The following is an 18,970-nucleotide window of genomic DNA, read 5'->3' on the forward strand; positions in this document are numbered from 1 at the left end:
TTACCCATTGGCAGATTATTGTTTTAGGGAAAAACTCACTCACTTGTAACTGATTATTTCTGAAAACAAGACCGTATTTTTGCTTGTCTAGAAAAGGTTTCTTGATTTAATAATTGTTAAGTATTTGGACATAAACACAAGGCAAAATTTTTAAGTAAGAAAAGCATTTAAGCAGTGAAGGGGGTCTCAAACAAAGGGTAACATTGAGTGAAATGCCACATCCTTAAAAACCTGATATAATATCATGTAGATCGTCATTTTGGGCATGGTTTTCATTATTATTTGACGTATTTGGAGTGAGAAGTGGGTTGACTTCCTGAATGGATCTTAACGAGGAGAGGCTTAATCCAGTACATTAATTTCTGAGGAAACAGCTGATCATAGCCTGTCCATTTAGCTTTACCATGTTTAGCTTTAGACACTCATTGTAGAGTTGGCTATATCTAGAATTTACAGTGAAATAAATGCTGTTAAACTTCTAGTACAAATATGAGATTTTTTTTATCTGCAAATCAGGGTTCCCACACTTCTTGAAAGTACTTGAATTTTAGACATATTGATTCAAGGCTTGGAAAGTACTTAAAAAAACAAACAAAGTTTTGTAAATTTGCTTGAATCAAAGTTGAAATTAAATTTGTTTATGGTTTGATTTCTATTGTACTTTAAAATGGTCAAAGTTGTTGACAATTACAGACATGTAAATATAAGTGTAAGTGAAATATTAGGGATTTTATGGCACTACATATGCTGGGGTATATATAGGTATATTGTACACATCCAATGCACATATACATTTGTAATTATGTTCATATCTATCTGCACACTTCTGATTATTAATAGCAATCTGTACATATGTTCATCTATTGCAAATCTCTGCCCATAGTTAGTACAGCCTGTATATAATGTTCATAGTACATCCATCTGTAAATATTACCCATAGTTTTTCTATAATTGCACTTTATAACTTATACCTATATCCTGCACTTGCTGCTATTGCAGTCCTGGTTAGACCTAAACTGCATTTCGTTGCCTTGTACATGTGTAATGACAATAAAGTTGAATCTAATTTAATCTAATCTAATGAATTACAAAAGTGCTTGATTTAAAATTAATGTTGCTTTAAAAGTCCTTAAATCTGCTGTTCATGAATGCGTGGGAACCCTGGCAAAACTCCTTTAACACAGTGATATTGGTAAATTTCCGAAACAACAGGCAAAGACCATTCACATCCATTCCAAAACACCAGTAAATTCTGACAACATTAACCAGAAATTAGCTCTAAACAGCTGCACTTGTATTTGTAAACAAAGGAGTCTGGCTTTTGTTGATGGTTTCACTTTTATTTAAAGCTTTAGCATTCATTCAGCTGCTTTTTCCGCAAATTGCCGGTAATTTTCCGTAGAGGTCTGTATGTGTGAAAGGGGCTAATAGTTGACTTTCGTAGGTAAGATTTTTAGGTAAGATTTAATAAACATTTAAATCTAAGCAGTAACTTGGGTAATCAAGTTATTTCTGATATTTTTCTAGTTCTGAATGTCTGGTAACCTAAAAAATAAATTGGTAGCCAAATTGGCCAGACAGTTAAAAAAAAGATATTTTCAGTTATGTACACAGGACTAAATGTGACTCAGTATCCTGATATAAAAGAAGTAAGAAGTAAAAGAAGTTGGAAATACCTGTGCAGTGATAAAATGAGGCAGTCATGAAGAGTCATGTTTTGTGAAGCTGTTGACACGCTACCAATAAAGTGATTAACATGTAAATTCTTCTCATCACATATAACTCATTTAATCATTACCCCCCATTAAAAACACCATCTAAATTCTGTCTTTTTTTCCCCTCAATTTTCAGGTCATTTGCAGAAACCCCAATGCAGCTGAAGAGGAGCAATGAATGAGTCCTTTAAGCAGCCTGTCATGCTTACTAACAGCTCCCCCTTCTCTGGGTCATCCCATACAGCACTTCAAGACTTTAAAAAGAGGGCAAATTTTCCATATCTTTACCCAAGGGTTCACAAGCTACATTCTCCGCAAATGTAGCTCTCATAGCACATAGCGTAATGATGGCCCTCGATGTCGACTTCTGTGCTAACAGTTCATTTAGCACTTAGCACTTTGATGCTAAATTTGTGTAATGCCGGGACACCAGGCTCCAAAAAGGCAGTACAGCTTGCACACTCCAGTGCAAAGTTTAGTTAGCAGGCCTGTGCTTTGTCTAGCACTGTACTGGCGAATGATGCTATCAGTTAGCATACTCACAACACTATATGTTTACATTATGCTTTACTGTAACAGTTCACCAATGTCCCATTTAGGCGGTAGATCACTGATGTTTTTTTATATACACTGATATCTTATCCCATATTGTGGATGTGTTTGGAACTGTTGTTTATGAACAGACTTTACTTACGGATCCTACTATTTAAACAGTGTTATATCTTTCTGAACTTCAACATATATAGTTGTTCTCGGAGATCTACTGCCCGTAGAATTACATGAATTTTCTCTATCAGGTTTGTTGTGTTTGATTATACATGGAATTAAACTCCAGAGAATAATTTAGCAGCACTAACCTATACAGATATCCTTATTCAGGAGTATTTGTTAATGAACAAATTCTGTATACTGTAAAGTAGCTTAACTGAAACAATGTGAAACTTCTAGAGTGTTTGCATCACACAGTTGTATATTTATATCGCTGTTTGTTGTCCCATCAGCTTAATACATTACCTCAGGCGTCCTAATGCATTTTTAAGTTTGTGTTGTTCTTGGGCTGAGTCTAAGTGAGGTACATTGCGAGATTGATGTACTATGATGCATTTCTTCATCTGTTTCGGATTGATTTTATTTCACTTCTATCGCACAGCTTTGTTAAAATCCCTGTCTTTATATTAATATATGGTAATTCCTCTTTGTACAAACAGCACTATTTGCTTAATGTATTGTTTTGTGTTCTGACGTTTAAGCAGTGTGCAGAGATACAGCTTTGGTTGCATTAAAGACAAATGCTGCTGGCAGAAATGATAATGCTTGTTTACAGGAGAGTAGAGATGGCTCGAAGTCAAGCTTGAATAAATTGCACTGAATAGAAGAAATACTTACTGTTTCCCAATATTTGGTTTTCCACTTTATTTTGGCTGGGTTATGCAAAAAGTGTGTTCTGGAAAAGACGTCGCTGGAGAGTGAACGTGGATGTATTGTTTTTTTCAGTTTATACCAAATAATAGAAATATAATTTGGTTAATTGTTGTGATTGCTGTTTTATGACACGTCACGTTACAAGCATGGCTTTATTATATTTTTAATGTGAATAGAGTGGAGATGGAGTCACTAATAACATATTTTAATAAAACTGACTACATTTTAATTTGTTGTGTCTTTTTATCTTTTTGAATGAAGAAAGACAAATATTATAGGCTTGAGATGTTAAAGAATCCAAGTGGATGTCTCTGAAGGCCACAGGATAATACATGAAAGCTGCAGACCAGCTGTTTTAGGCCATGTCTGATGTGCAACTGTTGGTCTGCAGTTTTAGACAGTAAAACTGCTGGTCTGAAACTACTGGTTTTGCAAAGCCAGTGTCTGATCTGAATTTGCTGGCTCGGTAGAACCAGTTTAGGCCAACAGTGTCAGCAGACTAATGTTAGATATTAAGGCCAGCTGAATCAGACTAGCAGGTTCAGGCCAGTAGTTTAGATATTTAGGCCAGCTGATTCAGACTAGCAGGTTCAGGCTAGTCATTTCAGACCAGCAGATTAATGTTAGCTATTTAGGCCTGCTGAATCAGACTAGCAGGTTTAGACCAGTTGTCTCAGACCAGCAGATTAATGCTAGATACTTAGGCCAGCTGATTCAGACTACATGGTTCAGGCCAGTCGTTTCAGACCAGCAGATTATGGTTAGATATTTAGACCAGCTCATTCAGACCAGCAGGTTCAGGCCAGTCATTTCAGACCAGCAGAGTAATGTTAGCAATTTAGGCCAGCTGAATCAGACTAGCAGGTTCAGGCCAGTAGTTTCAGACCAGCTGATTAATGTTAGGGATTTATGCCAGAAGATTTAGACTTATCGGGTTAAGGCCAGTCGTTTCAGACTAGCAGATTAATGTTAGCTATTTACAGCAGATCAATGTTAGGGATTTACGCCAGAAGATTCAGACTAGCAGGTTCAGGCCAGTCGTTTCAGACCAGCAGGTTCAGGTCCGTTATTTCAGAGCAACAGGGTCAGGCCAGTTGTTTCAGGCCAGTTGTTTCAGACCAGCAGACTAATGTTAGCTATTTAGGTCAGCTGATTCAGACTAGCAGGTTCAGGCCAGTAGTTTCCGACAAGCATGTTTAGGCTCGTCGTTTCAGAGCAGCAGGTTCAGGCCAGTCGCTGTTTAGGCCAGCTGATTCAGGGCAGTAGATTCAGACCAGCATATTAATGTTAGGTATATATGCCAGAAGATTCAGACTAGCAGGTTCAGGCCAGTCGTTTCAAACCAGCAGGTTCAGGTCCATCGTTTCAGACCAGCAGGTTTAGACCAGATGTTTCAGACCAGCAGATTAATGCTAGATACCTAGGCCAGCTGATTCAGACTACATGGTTCAGGCCAGTAGTTTCAGACCAGCAGATTGTTAGATATTAAGAACAGCTGATTCAGACTAGCAGGTTCAGGCCAGTAGTTTCAGACCAGCTGATTATTGTTAGATAGTTGTTTCAGGCCAGTCGTTTCAGAAAAGCAGGTTCAGACCAGCAGATTAATGTTAGCTATTTACGCCAGAAGATTCAGACTAGCAGGTTCAGGCCAGTTGTTACAGACCAGCAGGTTATGGTCAGTCAATTCAGAGCAGCATATTCAGACTAGTCGTTTCAAACCAGCAAGTTAAGGCCAGTCATTTCAGACCAGCAGGTTCAGGCCAGTCGTTTTAGACCAGCAGGTTCAGGCCAGTCGTTTCAGACCAGCAGATTAAAGTTAATTATTTAGGCCATCTGAATCAGACTAGCAGGTTTAGATCAGCAGATTAATGCTAGATACTTAGGTCAGTTAATTCAGACTACGTGGTTCAGGCCAGTCGTTTCAGACCAGCAAATTAATGTTAGATATTTAGGCCAGCTGATTCAGACTAGCAGGTTCAGGCCAGTCGTTTCAGACCAGCAGGTTCAAGCTAGATGTTACAGGCCAGTAGTTTCAAACCAGCAGATTATTGTTAGTTATTTAGGCCAGCTGAATCAGACTAGCAGGTTTAGGCCAGTAGTTTCAGACCAGCAGATTAATGTTAGGTATTTACGCTAGAAGATTCAGACTAGTAGGTTCGGGCCAGTCGTTTCAGATCAGCAGGTTCAGGCCAGTTGTTTCAGGCCAGTCATTTCAGAAAAGCAGGTTCAGACTAGCATGTTTTGGCCAGTAGTTTCAGACCAGCAGATTAAAGTGCTCCTGTTATAGCTTATAAATTGTTCATATTTTGTTTTTGTGAGTCTGCAAAACCTACAGATTCAATTTAACAGATAAAGCCCAGCCATTGATTCTGCAGAACTATACTTGGCAATACTTTCACACCAGAAGTTGGTTTTGCAGAACTCTTTTAGGGAACTGGATGCTGAGATGAAAAGTTTGTATGAATATATCTGTCATTAGAGAACCCAGATTCTCGGCTCATTAATGATACATACAATACATGAAATACACAAAAGCAGATTCAGATCCACAGTTTCAGACCTGCAGACTTAGACTTGAAGTTGGTTTTGCTTCTAACAACAGTTTCTGGCTTTGCTTCTAACAACAGATTCTGGTAAACAGATTCAGACACAGAAGGTCCTGCAGAATCTTGTGACACCAGTTTTACACCAGCAGAATAAGACCAGAGGTTGGTTTTGCAGCCCAACAGTTTCAGACGGGAAGCTTAGATGCCACATAACAATTGTCAGCATATTTTACTCAGCAGTTTCAGACAAGATTCAGACAACGATTGCTATCACCGTAACAGTCTGACATTTCTGGAAATATTTAAATTCAAAAACCTAACTTAATTGTTGAATAATGGTCATGACCTCAGAAATATGTTCTATGCAGTACTACAGTATCTTTGACCTCAGCTGCCCTCTGATGAGTCCAGGTGTTCTCTGCCGATCCTCTCCCCATCATATCAGAGAGCTATAAATTGCACCACCTCAGAAAGGATTGAGGTGGGATTGAAATCGATTGCCATTCACTCTTGCTCAATTACACTGAACTCAGCTATTGACTATCTCTCTGTCTCAGCAGCAGCGAGAGAGATCAATTGTGTGGCCGGGTGGTTGTATTGCCGTGGCTCTCTCATCTGCAGCAGTAATAAAACAGGGATGTGTGGCTTCGGTTTGTGCCACACTTAAGCTCTTCTGTGGTTAAAGATAATGCTTCACATTTTTGGGGGGTAAATTTCAGCAAGTTATTACATAAATGTTACTCTGGACCACAAAACCAGGCTTATGTTGTATCAGTATATTTGTGGGAAAAGCAAGAAATACACTGGATGGGCCAAAATTCATTAGATTAAGTCAAAATCAAGTTCTATGATGCCAGTTTGTACATTTCCTTCTGTAAATATATTTAATGTATTCTAATATATCTGTTTTATATCATTTATCTAATTAGTCACACTTTGTTTTGATGGTTTGTTTGTTGACATTGCATCTACATGCCAACTAATTCTCATTAGATTATTAGGAGCCTGTTAGGTTAGGGTTTCTTATAGTCAGTTATATGTCTGTTTAGCAGCAGTATCAACAGATATTAAGTAGACAGTCTACTAATACTCATATGGACCATCAAAATGAAGTGTTACCATCTAATCTATGAAATATCTAATGAAATATATGCTTGAAATGTTACGTGCGGTGATAGTCTTTTTAAGTAAACAAATGTGATACTTTTGGAGCTTTTGGTGTTGCCGCCTTTTCAGACTTCTATAATTTTTGACATTCAGATGTTGTACAGTATAATTATCAATTCCTAAAAAGCTTGTGACCTCTTGTGGTCCAGGATCGCAAGTCACACATACATGGAGAACAAAATTAGAGAACAGCCTGCAATTTCGAGATCACCTTTGAAGATCAGCTAACAGAAGTAAGAGATGTTGTTTAAGCATATTTCATGAGTAACATTTTCTCAAGCACAATATATGAGATATTTGAAAAAGAACGCTGATCAAAATTTAGATATCGCCCAGTTATACTGTAGGTGTTGTTTTGTCACCTGCTTGGAATTTCCTTATTTATTTGACAAAACTCATTTAGCACAGGCTGATTTTACAGTATTCATTTCAGCCAAATTTGAATATCACCCCATAATTTATGCCATCCTTATATGATTTTCTTCTTTCAGATGAACACCGGAGGAGTTTTAAATTGTATTCTGCTCTTTAATGCTGTATAACACCATGTCCTAAGCAGGATTCCAGCAACAAGACATGACACGACATGAAAAGTACAGCAGAAAAACTCAAATCACTGACTCGACATCCTGTACATCAGAGGTCAGCCAAGAAGTTGTCTAGAACACACATTCGGAGGCTGCCAGAAGTCAGTAACTTGATTTTATAAATTAAAAACTTGAAATATTTTTGTTACAAAAACACATTGATTTGTTTCAAAAGACCAGTTAACTCTCTGGTGGCATATGTTAGTTTTATGGTGGATTTGTGCCATTTCGTAAGCTTTAAAAAAATAGCCAACATTATATAGCTTGAAAGAAAACTGGGTTTGTCTGAAATAGCAAAGACAAATATGCAGAGGAGGAGTCACATGATTGCGCAGTGAGTAGCACAATCGCCTCACAGATAGAAGGTTGCTGGTTTGAGCCCCGGCTGGGTCAGTTTGCATTTCTGTGTGGAGTTTGCATGTTCTCTCTGCATTCGTGTGGGTTTCCTCTGGGTGCTCCGGTTTCCCCCACAGTCCAAAGACATGCGGTACAGGTGAATTGGGAAGGTTAAATTATTTGTAGTGTGTGAGTGAGAGTGTATGGGTGTTTCCCAGATATGGGTTGCGGCTGGAAGGGCATCCGCTGCATAAAACATGTGCTGGATAGGTTGGCGGTTCATTCCGCTGTGGCGACCCCAAATTAATAAAGGGACTAAGCTAAAAAGAAAATTAATGAATGAATGAATTCTAGAAATTACAAATATGGATCAACCAACTTCTTTTGGTCCCTTGGTCTTCATCTGGAGAACCTGCTGTTGGAATCATTCAGTTGCTGTGAGGCGACAGCAATATACTGCGCCACTGCATCACCTACTTCTAGAATATTGTATCTTTACAATGTCACTAACTCATTCCAGCCTCACAAAAGGCTGGTCAGCATTAGTAAAAGTCAGTAAAGGTGGAGGTGGTGTCATGGTTTGGAAGATGTTTTCTGCAGAAAGATGTGCTCCTCTGTCAAAGCTACATGGCTTGCAAATGTTCATCAAATTTGATGCTTCTCACTATAATCGCTACTTTATTTTTGCCCTTACTTAACAGGACAGTAAAGTGGGATAGAGAGGGGGTACGACTGGAAAAGGTCCAAGAGTCAGGATTTGAACTCAGGTGCTAACCACTGGGCTATTGTGCTGACTTCAATCAATCACTTTTTGTCAACTTTTTTTCTAGTAACTGCTCAAAACAAGTAGCCGTTTTAAAATCAGGTCCACCGTCCCGGCTCAAAAACAGGAAATTGTTGTGTACACTATAAAAATATTTGTAAATAAGCAGTTTTCTGTATTTTGTGTTCATGTTTTTATTTTTCCCCATTTATTTATTTTGAATTGCATTATGGAAACTTGCTCTATCTTCCCACAACTTCTAAACTTGAGAAAGTGACTTTTATTAACATCTTTAATAAGTTAAAGTGACTATATTGTCTGGGTTTGTGTTGTATATTACAGTAAAAAAAAACTTGTAAAAAAACCTCCAGTACATTTTCAGTTATTTTACAGATTTATTTCTCTATATGTTATTTTTATACAATTTCTTATTCCAAATTACTAAAATGTTAATAAAAGTCACTTTGTTAAACTGTAGAGTTGAATTTTCAACATCAAAACTCGACCAAGCAGATATCAAAGTCTCATAATGCAATTCACAACCGGAAATGAACGGAAAACACTTGTGAAGCACAAAATACAGAAACTGTTAATGAACAGATATTTTTTACAAAGCAGGCACCACTCAGATAATAATTCACAATTAGCATTTTAGTTAAATAAAATGTGCAGTTATTTATAAACATATTTCAAAGCTTTAATGGAATATTCTCTCAAATGTATTCTAGTTCAAAACAACCACAAATTCTTCCCATAATCTTTCAACTATAGATCAAGCATGGAAATATAATATTGTTAAATGAGTTTATCCAATTAAATTTCTCCAAGGCATACAAAACACTGGCTAATTAGATCATTAGAGTGTTCTTTTCAGCGCTTTAGTCCTTTAATGCATGGGCGATGTTCTAGTTTTAAAAAGCTGTGTAAAATGAAGTCAGATGTATGCAATCAAACAGTAACTAAAGAAGTGCTAAAAGATATCACCATGGACCCAAGTATCTAAGGTGATGACAGCTCCGCCATGTGATGAACAAAACCGTGAAGTTTAGTTTGAACCTTGTTCTTGCACAGTTGAAGGATTAGAAAATGTGAGATCATTTTGTTAATGTTTGAGCTTGAGGGTACTAAACTAAGCCTTAATGTGCTGTAAAAAGTATCTGTAAATGAGCAGTTTTCTGTATGTTTGTGATTCATGTTTTATTTTTCCATTTATATATGCTTTTGAATTGCATTATGAGACCTTGATCTTTCTTCCATCAACTTTTAACCTTAAAATGTTTGAAAAAGTGAATTTTATTGACGTTTTTAACAGTTTAATAGTGATATATTGTCTAGGTTGGAGTTGTAAAACCTTGTAATATACTGCTGGTACATTTTCTGTTATTTTATTCTGACCTGATTATTTCAAAGTACTAAAATGCCAATAAAAATCCCTTTGTTAAACTGTAGAATTGAATTTTCAACAGTAAAACTCAAGAGAGCAGAAATCAACATCCCATAATGCAAGTCACAATTGTAAATGAATGGAAAACACTTGTGTTACAAAATATGGAAACTATTAATGAACAAATTATTTTTTTTTTAACATTATGCCTAACAACAACCTACAGATCATTGCAAGCAACTAATTCAATCTGAGCGGTTCCAAATGAATAATAATCATAATAATGCACTTCAAAATTGTAAAGCAGCATTTTACCATGAAACTAAGAGTGTGTGTGTGTGCACATTAACAAAGATCATAAACGCTACCAGAGAAGGTGGACTGTAAACTTTCTGTGGTTTATTTCTCCAGCCTGTGGATCACCTCAACACAGGGCTTTCTAACCCACCAATCAGCAGGCCAGACCCTCATCAGTTCAACAAATAAGACAAAAACAAAAGACATCCCTTTGACAAATAGAAACACACACACTGATTCACACTCACACATCTCTACACGTGATCTTGAGGCCTGTCCAAATACTTACAAGACCAATCTCTGCAGTCAAACTTCCCTCTTATTTATTAGAATCTACAATCGCTTTGAATCAAACGAGATAGTTTATAACCTAGAATCTGCATTCAGGAATTTAGAGCTTCGCCATACTTTACGTAGAATTATTATAAAAACCTAGAATCCTAAATGGTTTATATAATTATATAAGTATAATGTGTGTATTAAAAATCAAACATCTGCATTTACGGTCTTAAAATGTACAATAATTTGTAGAATCACATGATTTACAATCTTAGATTATTTTTAGAATCTAGGATCTGCATTTTAAAGTCTTTAAATTATAAAATCTTAATGCAAAATCATTTTTCTGCAGAATATAGAGTCTGTTTTTCATCTTAGAATTTAGAATCTGTTAAATCTTCTTAAAATCTGCATTCTGAACACGTTAGTACCTAAAAATCTTACAATTTTGAATCATTTTTGGTACACGGTGTCATACTTTCTATCAATACAGCTGAGAAATACAGTAAGAGACACGAATAATGGTCGGGACCCAAAGAGTACAGATCATTTGAAGTATTTAGACAGGGTCAAGAATTGAAAAGGGAAACAAAAACTGATTCCTGAATCCACGATAAATCTCAAAACAATGGGTTTTCTTGTTTTCAGCAATAACAGCTGAAATTAAATCTCCGTTCACATCAAAATAAAATCCGAAGAATGAAATGCGTGACAATCTCTTTAGGCTATCTGACTATTTGAAGATATCAGCTGAAATGGGTTGAGCTGCAACTGTCAGACACCGAATACACTGATGCATTAAACAAATTCTACACAGAATCAGATTTAAAGTGAGCGTAAACAAAACGAAAAGAAGATATCAGACGAAAGACTTCTTTCTTGCACATGAACACAGTGAGACCGAGCCCTTGTACAGTTGAACGATATGACAAATAATATGATCCATCCATTCTCGATCAACCCAAGTGCTAAACCATGTCGACCGAAGGGCTGGAAACCCGGAGGAAGGCAACAATTCAGGGTTTTTGTGTATTTAAATTACCATCATACCTTTAAGAAACAAACTTGACATAAAGTCCTAAATAAAAACAAACAAACAAACAAACAGCAAAACAAGTGAAAAGTGCTTGTATGTGGCACCCAAAATCCAAAAAAACAAATAGTAAAAAAAAGTGACATTAGCAATGATGATATGAAACATCCTAGATTTTCAGTCGTCCTGTTGATTGATGATAAATCAATGAGGTGATGGATTGCAGGTAGTCCACTGGCTGAGATGGAGATTGATAGGTCAGTATGTGTGCGTGTGTGTATATCTGTGGCCAGTAGGGGGAGCCCCTGCTTCAATCGGATAACAGACCACTGGAACGTCCACTGGATATGTGACACACTTTAAATCCCACATGCACACATGCACTCAGACACACGTCAGCCTTTCCTTCATGTGCTAAATACCCTTCACTTCTACAAGGCTTGAAAAACACTTAAATAAAAAAGAAGACATGACTGACGTCTCACGCATTCGCATCACACACACATTAACACACACGCTGATACTCTAAAAGGGAGGCGTTCTCGTAAACATAACCAAAATGCCCGCTTGCTCCAGGAATGAGCAGGATAAGGGCATCAAACTCAAGTTTCTTTCTCCACGAGTCTCTCTCTCCATCATTCGTTCGTCGTCCTCGGCAAGGTGGAGTGATGGGAGATTCATATACATATGCGGTTCTGTTCTTTCAGATCGTTTTGAAGGCAGACCACTGGGATTGAGAGGAAAAGCAGTTTTGTTTTTTGTTTTTTTTTCTCTCGCGCTCTCTACATCAGCGACGCTGTGAGAGTCTCTCCATCTGTCCGTCTGTGTGTGTGATCTCAGAATATCTCGGGCAGTGTGACGTTGCGGAGGAGCCACTGCTGTGAACGGGCCCCGCTGCAGTCCCTGACACTGGGCACCTGACTGTCGTCTTCAGATGCCTTATCCAAACACTGATTACTGTTCACGTGTATCAGACTCAGCTTCTGCAGGAACAAAGAAAGAGAGAGAGACAGAATTACAGTGAGTGAGACATGATGCATATCAACTCAGAACTGGGTGATGTTGCAAAAAAAACTTTCAGGATATCACGTTTCATATAATTTGATATCGAGAATTATTGAATATTTTTTAACAACATATTTAGGAATATTCAGCCTGATCTCAAGAGAAAACGTAAGTATTTTACGTTTTGTCAGTTTAGTGGCTAATTCGTACGAATTCGTACGAGTTCATTCATACAAAATTGTACGATTTTAAAAAGGAGGCGTGGCACCTAACCCCACCCCTAAACCCAACCGTCATTGGGGGATGAGCAAATCGTACTAAATCGTACGAATTAGATCGTACGAATTCATACGAATTAGCCATTAAGTCAAAAAGTTACGAATTGCCGCGAGATTGTGTTGAAGTATTAGGATTTTTTTGTATGGACAAGTGCAAATCATGAAAGCACACACTATAGTGACACTGAGATTAAGAAACAGTTGAATAAAGTCACTATTTTTGTTTAATGTGCACACAAAAGTGAACCCTTTAACCTTAAATAAAATTAATCCCTAAAATCAGATGTTAGGTGAATATGAATGGTGTTCCTCTTAATTTTGCAATGCTTATTTTGCTTAGGACCATGATACCCTACAGGTCATTTGGCATCTTCATGAGACAAGGCGAAATTGGGTTTTGTCCATTTTCCTTAAATGGCAATTGGAAGCAGGAGTATTGTGATGTTAAATCCAACTCTAGTTCTTGTTGTTCCAACCTAGATGAAGTGTTTATAGCATTAAATTCTTGGCTTCAACAAATAGAAGGCACTTCATCATTGAGATTTGGCTTTTACTGTAAAAATATCCTGCTCGTTGATGATCCTGGAACATGCTGAAATCATTTAAAATACTATGCATATTCAAATTTGCAAATGACAACTAATTACCATCACTAATCAGTTAGCACTAAATATAAATGATACAACGCCAAAAATAAATGTGTGTGTTGTTGGAGCCAGAGAAAATGGTGGCAGAGCAGGTAAAAACCAGGGGCAAATGCCTACTATTGAGCTCTGTATGTACAATAAATTATTAGAACATTTTTAAAAAGGGTTTCAACTGATGTCATTTTTTTCATCACGATTAATCATGTACTTCTGAGCAATTAATCTGACTTTATTTGAGCAACTGTCAATATATGAAAAAGTTTTAATGCTTATGCTTAATTTCACTATACATTCATGCAATTAATTATGTTTTGTTATCACAATTAATCAGATTTATTGTTAAATTAAGCACAAGCTCTCTTAGAGCATTTATTTTGTCATAATTTGCTATATACGGCAAAGTATACGTTCACATTAAAGGATAAATCTCAAAATATACACAACAAATAAAAAGGTCATCTTGAATGTTTGGAAAACGCATAAAAACAAAGTGTGAACATTGTGTTGCCAGTTCACCAGAGAGTGGAATCGGGTTAAGGGGTTACAATTACTCTGATTGATCGGCTGGAGATTGGTATCGCCCGATAATCATTTAATCAAACATTTAATGACTTGATCGGTACTCGCCGATTTGGCCAATCTCATAAACCGACTACAAGTGTTTGTTTATGAGTTTACAAGCAGAGGAAGTGCCACGTGCTCACCCGGGTTTTTTTTTTTACATCAGCAGCTACAACACGAGGTAAATGATGTGTGGGGGCATGAGTGATTGCTGCGCGTCACAGCAGCTAAATTATAGACAGATGTGGAGCGACCTCTGTTTACAGTTTATTGATACGACTCTTTTGACGACGGTCTTTTTGTTGAAGCCATTGTATATCGAGCGATCGCCCCTATCTAGTGTCTCATCCAACCTCATGACCTTTCCCGGAAGTTCCCTGAGTCTCCCGCACATTCATAGCGGTTTCGTGACGCTTGCAAAATACATAAAATACTCCAGAAATCAAGGCGACGAGAGTGAAAGTGCAAGAGAACAGATCACGAGAGGATCAGTGATGTGTTAAGCATTACAATTGTTAGGTTAAATGAATAGATCAGTAAAGTTATCGCCTAAAGATATTTTATAATATAACTTTTTGTAATATGTTTATTGCAATAAACAGTAGTTTATTGGCATTTTTCCTTTATTAAAGAAGTAATGGATTTATAGGTGTGTATTGAAATTTCTTGTGCATCAAATATGTGCCCCAAACTTTTTTATGACTGAGACATGTTGAGTTTTTCTTTCATCATTTTGCAGTGTTTCCAAATTGTCTGCTTTATTTATAGAGCACATTTAAAAACAACAGTTTTTAGAGTGCTTTACAAAAAGACCAGCATACAAAATCTATACTTATATATAAAAATAAGCAAAATATATCAGATTAAAATAATTAATTGTAATTAAAATTTGTGAATAAAAATTGTATTGTAGGTGATTTTTATTACCATTTTTTAAAAATCAGTTTGATCTATTATTTTATGTAAAGCTGCTTCTGGCTATGACATGTTCACACCTATAAGGGACCTATAATCTTATAAGAGACGTGTTTAGGGGATTATACGTAGCATCCATCATTTATTCTCTTAAGGAGAGATCTTCATTTAATATTAGGGATGTAGAGATCCGATCACGTTTCCTCCTGATCGGGATTCAAATATATATATATAAATATTCACCTTATTTTTAAACACATTTATAGTTATACGCTGGCACAGAGTTAGACCTTTTTCTTGACCACACAGAAACAGCAATGTATGCGGCATGATATGACTACGTTGCAAAGATTCTATTGATTAAATGCCGGCAAATTACAACACTAAAGCAACTTGAAGCCGAAAGCTCGAGTATGTCTGCGGCCTGGAGGTATTATAAAGTTGATGATGACAACATTCCTATAACAAACTGTGAGATATGTAAACTTGGGATTGCCTGCTGGGAATTTTAAGTTGAGAAGCTATTTGTTTTTTTTATTAGATTTTATTATATTTACTGTTGCACTGAAGTCCAAAAGTGTAGAATTTATGTTATTTATTACTTGATTGTTCAAGGTACCTCACAGAAGTGCTCTGTTTGTTAACAGAGTTGTTGAATGTTAAAATAAGGTGAATTAAATAAAAAACAAGGAACATCTTGCATCTGTTTCTTCACTCTATTTTTTATGTGATATAGTTTGGATCAGGTTTCGGTATCAGTAGATACTCAAAATCAAGTGACTTGGACTCGAGGTCAAAAAACAGGGACATCGGGACATCCCTACTTAACATCATACTACGGCGCAGCCTACGCGTGGATGCTTAGCCCTCGCCGTGGCCCGTGGCTGTTGGCGTCGCTGAAGCGCACCTCAAAAAATGTAACTACATTTCGCAACCACGTGTAGCGCAAGCTCTGTGATTGCTCGGCTTGGTAGCGCTGACGAGTGTGGGCGGGACCGAGAGCCACGCTAGCCCAATGGAGCGATTGTTTACAAGTTTGGAGTCCCGTGAAGGAGCTCTGGATGGAAAGTTTTGTTTTGTGTTTACCTCATGGTTAAAGTTGTTGCACGTCCGCCGGTTCCTGCCTCAAAATTAGCGAGTTTAAGCCACTTGCACATTAAGAAATCGTTCAGAAAAAACAAAACAACTGCGAAGAAACTCGACATAGAGGAACATAAATACCTACTGCCAGCTAGTGTTTTGGAAGTGTTATTGCAGAGGAACAGAATCAGCATGCAGAAGTATGAATGCACAGCTACGTGCGTTGCATGCGCCGTGGGTCACGCCGATCACTTGACGCAGAAGTATAAACCAGGCTTTAGAGGGAAAATGTGCCTTAAGCATTATAATGCTTGAAGCTACAGAATTGGTACTTGGTATCGGCTGTAAAAATCCTGATCGGAGCGTCCCTAGTTACAATAGAAAATTTTGCCCACCACTATTACTAGCGCTTGCACCATTATATATGCTCAGTCTTGATAAAACTGAATTGCAAGATGACCTAACTGAGTGACGTAAATTTTCGCTTGTGTCTCACAACTGGCAGTCCAGTTGAATTAATAAAGAGGTTGTTAAAATGTCCTCTGATACAGTGCCATTTAGAGCACTCTAGAAAATTTATCACAGTAGACAAAAAAAGTCTAAGTTAAGCACATTGCATTGTGGGATCCACTGCTGTGTGCTAGATTTATACTGCACATTCTGGCAAATGCAGTAGGTTATTCAGGTATTTCTGTGCTCAGGATTCATAGTGTAATATAATAGTAGCGATAGTAAGCAGCATGCCACTCTTCTCTATACACGCACGACTGGACAACCTGTGCGCTCCAGGGCAAAGACAAATTGTCAATGCACAGGGATTGCTTTACAGTGGAGCATGTGTGTGAGAGTGTGTAATGGGCCTTGGGTGAGCTGAGTGCTCTAGAGTTTCAGTCTAGCGGGAAGCATTAAGCCGCACAGATACAATTAGGTTGGAGGTAGAAACTATAAGACACACTGCATAAGGTGTGAGGGTACACGCTCGCGTCGAAGAGCCCATGTGGGTAATGTATGGTAATGAATGCAGGAGAGGTGTTCTTGTTGGCAAGAGATTTCCTGATCTCACTCACTCTGAATCTCCCTTCCTTCCAGTCTGCCTCTCTCTCGCTCTCTCTTTCTCCCCACGAGAAAAACAGAACCTTTATCTGACAGTGGAAAGTCTCTGCTCGAGTTCTCTATTCTGTGCAGCCTTCCGTCTCTCCAGGCACAGGGCCAGCACGGTGGGGGCTTCAAATCTGGGGCGAGCAGGAGGAGCAGGAGGAGGAGGCTTTAGAGTAACAGGCGTTTCTTTAAGCCAACAGCAGAAAAAAAAATGCAAAAGCAATCTTCCTCGTTCTCCCCTTGGCTAATTCACTCTTGCTGGGCCCGAAGTAGTCGTATATGAAATGATGTACATGTAAGATTGACTGAGAGGTGATTTAATCTAACTAAACTAGCATCCCTTCAACAGTGTTTGTAGGGGAAGCCACGGGGTGGATGTTCATGCACATACAGTACAAGAGAAGGATGAGTGGACACCCTGCAGACAGACAGCTTTACAGGGTTAGCTGACTGTCTTTGATGTTAGATGACATATACGAGGCCATCGAGACCCTAGAGGTGAAAAGCAAGAGCATCTGCATGCATCACAGAAGGGGTTTCGCACTTTGCATCACAACACTGTTGACAGTTGCCTTTGTAGTCTCCTACAACTCAATAATTTTCATTACTTTAAAGTTTCACCTTGACGTCGGATCTTATTGAGCAGATCAAACATTCCTGACTCATCAAGTTATTCGTAGAGACTTAGAAGGCATCAAATGGTTGTCAAGCAAGAGTGACATCAAAACTGTGCAGTGCCATGGGCTCAAGATCCACTGCTCTTGTGTACCACCCAATTTCAGGGGAATCCAATCCTGAATCAGCAAGGTCTTTTGGATTACTAGAAACTTCCAGGCAGGTCTGTTCGAGCAACACTGCAGGGAAGTGGCCCTCCTGGAGCAGGATTTAGCACCCCTGGCCTCCTCTAATTACAGACAACTTAAACGGTTAATCAAGGTCTTTAGGATTACAAGAAACCTTCAAGCAATGTTTCTGGAGCAGGCTGGAGCTAAACTTTACATGTATGTGTCCCCGCAGGAGGTGAATTAGATAGAATTTGATTGGGGGCTCGTCCGGGATGAGCAGTAGGTACGTTTTGTATTCACAACACATTCAGCTCTATCAACAACATCTGGTGCATGCTGCTGATTACCACATGGCAAAATGTTTATTTGACAGTTTGTTAAAAAAAATCTGTATTTGGATGTACAGATGTTACCACTCCAATATGTTCTTTCTGCCGCTTTCTTTTAAATTAAAGTAGGCCTATATAAAAATAGCGCCGGACCATTTCTCAGTATTTCACTGGTAATGTCTTTAAATAAATAATTAGGCCTATTTGATTATTCATTTATTCTTTATGTACAGTAAATGTGACATAAAATGAGATAGTAAAATATAATCAACAAAGAAAATGTAAATTAAAAAGCTTATTTATTGACTGTCTTAGGCCTATCACATTAAAATAACACTGTACATCGCTCTATGTTTAGACTAAAACACTGTTTTATTTTATTTATATATTTATTTATTTATTTATTTATTATTTATTTATTTATTTATTTTTTATTTATTTATTTATTTATTTATAACTTATTTGTATGTTTGTACTTTCATTTTAGTTGTCTTTTAATTCTTTAATTCTACTTTCCAAAAAAAAAATCCTCATTGCAAATAACAAGTTTACAAATGCTTTGTTTCATTGTTTATCTTCATTTACAAGTAGCAGAGTTTTTCCAGCTACTGTTTAGGCTATTTCTGTCCGTTCGCATCCCGTTCTATTGTGCCCCCACCTAAAAACACATTCTTACTCCTTTAGAGCAGCTGCGGTACAAGGCACAGTGGTAATGCTCATTTTAAGGTGTCACCTACTATATT

The 18,970-nt window shown here is 37.6% G+C and overlaps 2 protein-coding genes across 3 annotated transcripts in view; one reads left to right on the forward strand and one right to left on the reverse strand.

Moving 5' to 3' along the window:
- tmem245 (transmembrane protein 245) overlaps positions 1-3,366 on the forward strand; it is a 28,353-nt gene extending 24,987 nt beyond the window's left edge. For both annotated transcript variants that reach the window (XM_056474967.1, XM_056474968.1), the window contains one exon: positions 1,852-3,366. In XM_056474967.1, the coding sequence (XP_056330942.1) occupies positions 1,852-1,897 (46 nt within the window). In that variant the 3' untranslated portion in view covers positions 1,898-3,366. The remainder of the gene's footprint in view (positions 1-1,851) is intronic.
- Positions 3,367-10,297: 6,931 nt separating this feature from the next.
- Positions 10,298-18,970, reverse strand: part of galnt1 (UDP-N-acetyl-alpha-D-galactosamine:polypeptide N-acetylgalactosaminyltransferase 1) — a 216,068-nt gene continuing 207,395 nt past the window's right edge. The window contains exon 13 of the mRNA XM_056474779.1: positions 10,298-12,512. Within this exon, the coding sequence (XP_056330754.1) occupies positions 12,366-12,512 (147 nt within the window). The 3' untranslated portion in view covers positions 10,298-12,365. The remainder of the gene's footprint in view (positions 12,513-18,970) is intronic.

This window comes from Danio aesculapii, chromosome 16 (assembly GCF_903798145.1).
Source record: "Danio aesculapii chromosome 16, fDanAes4.1, whole genome shotgun sequence".
Taxonomy (NCBI): domain Eukaryota; kingdom Metazoa; phylum Chordata; class Actinopteri; order Cypriniformes; family Danionidae; genus Danio; species Danio aesculapii.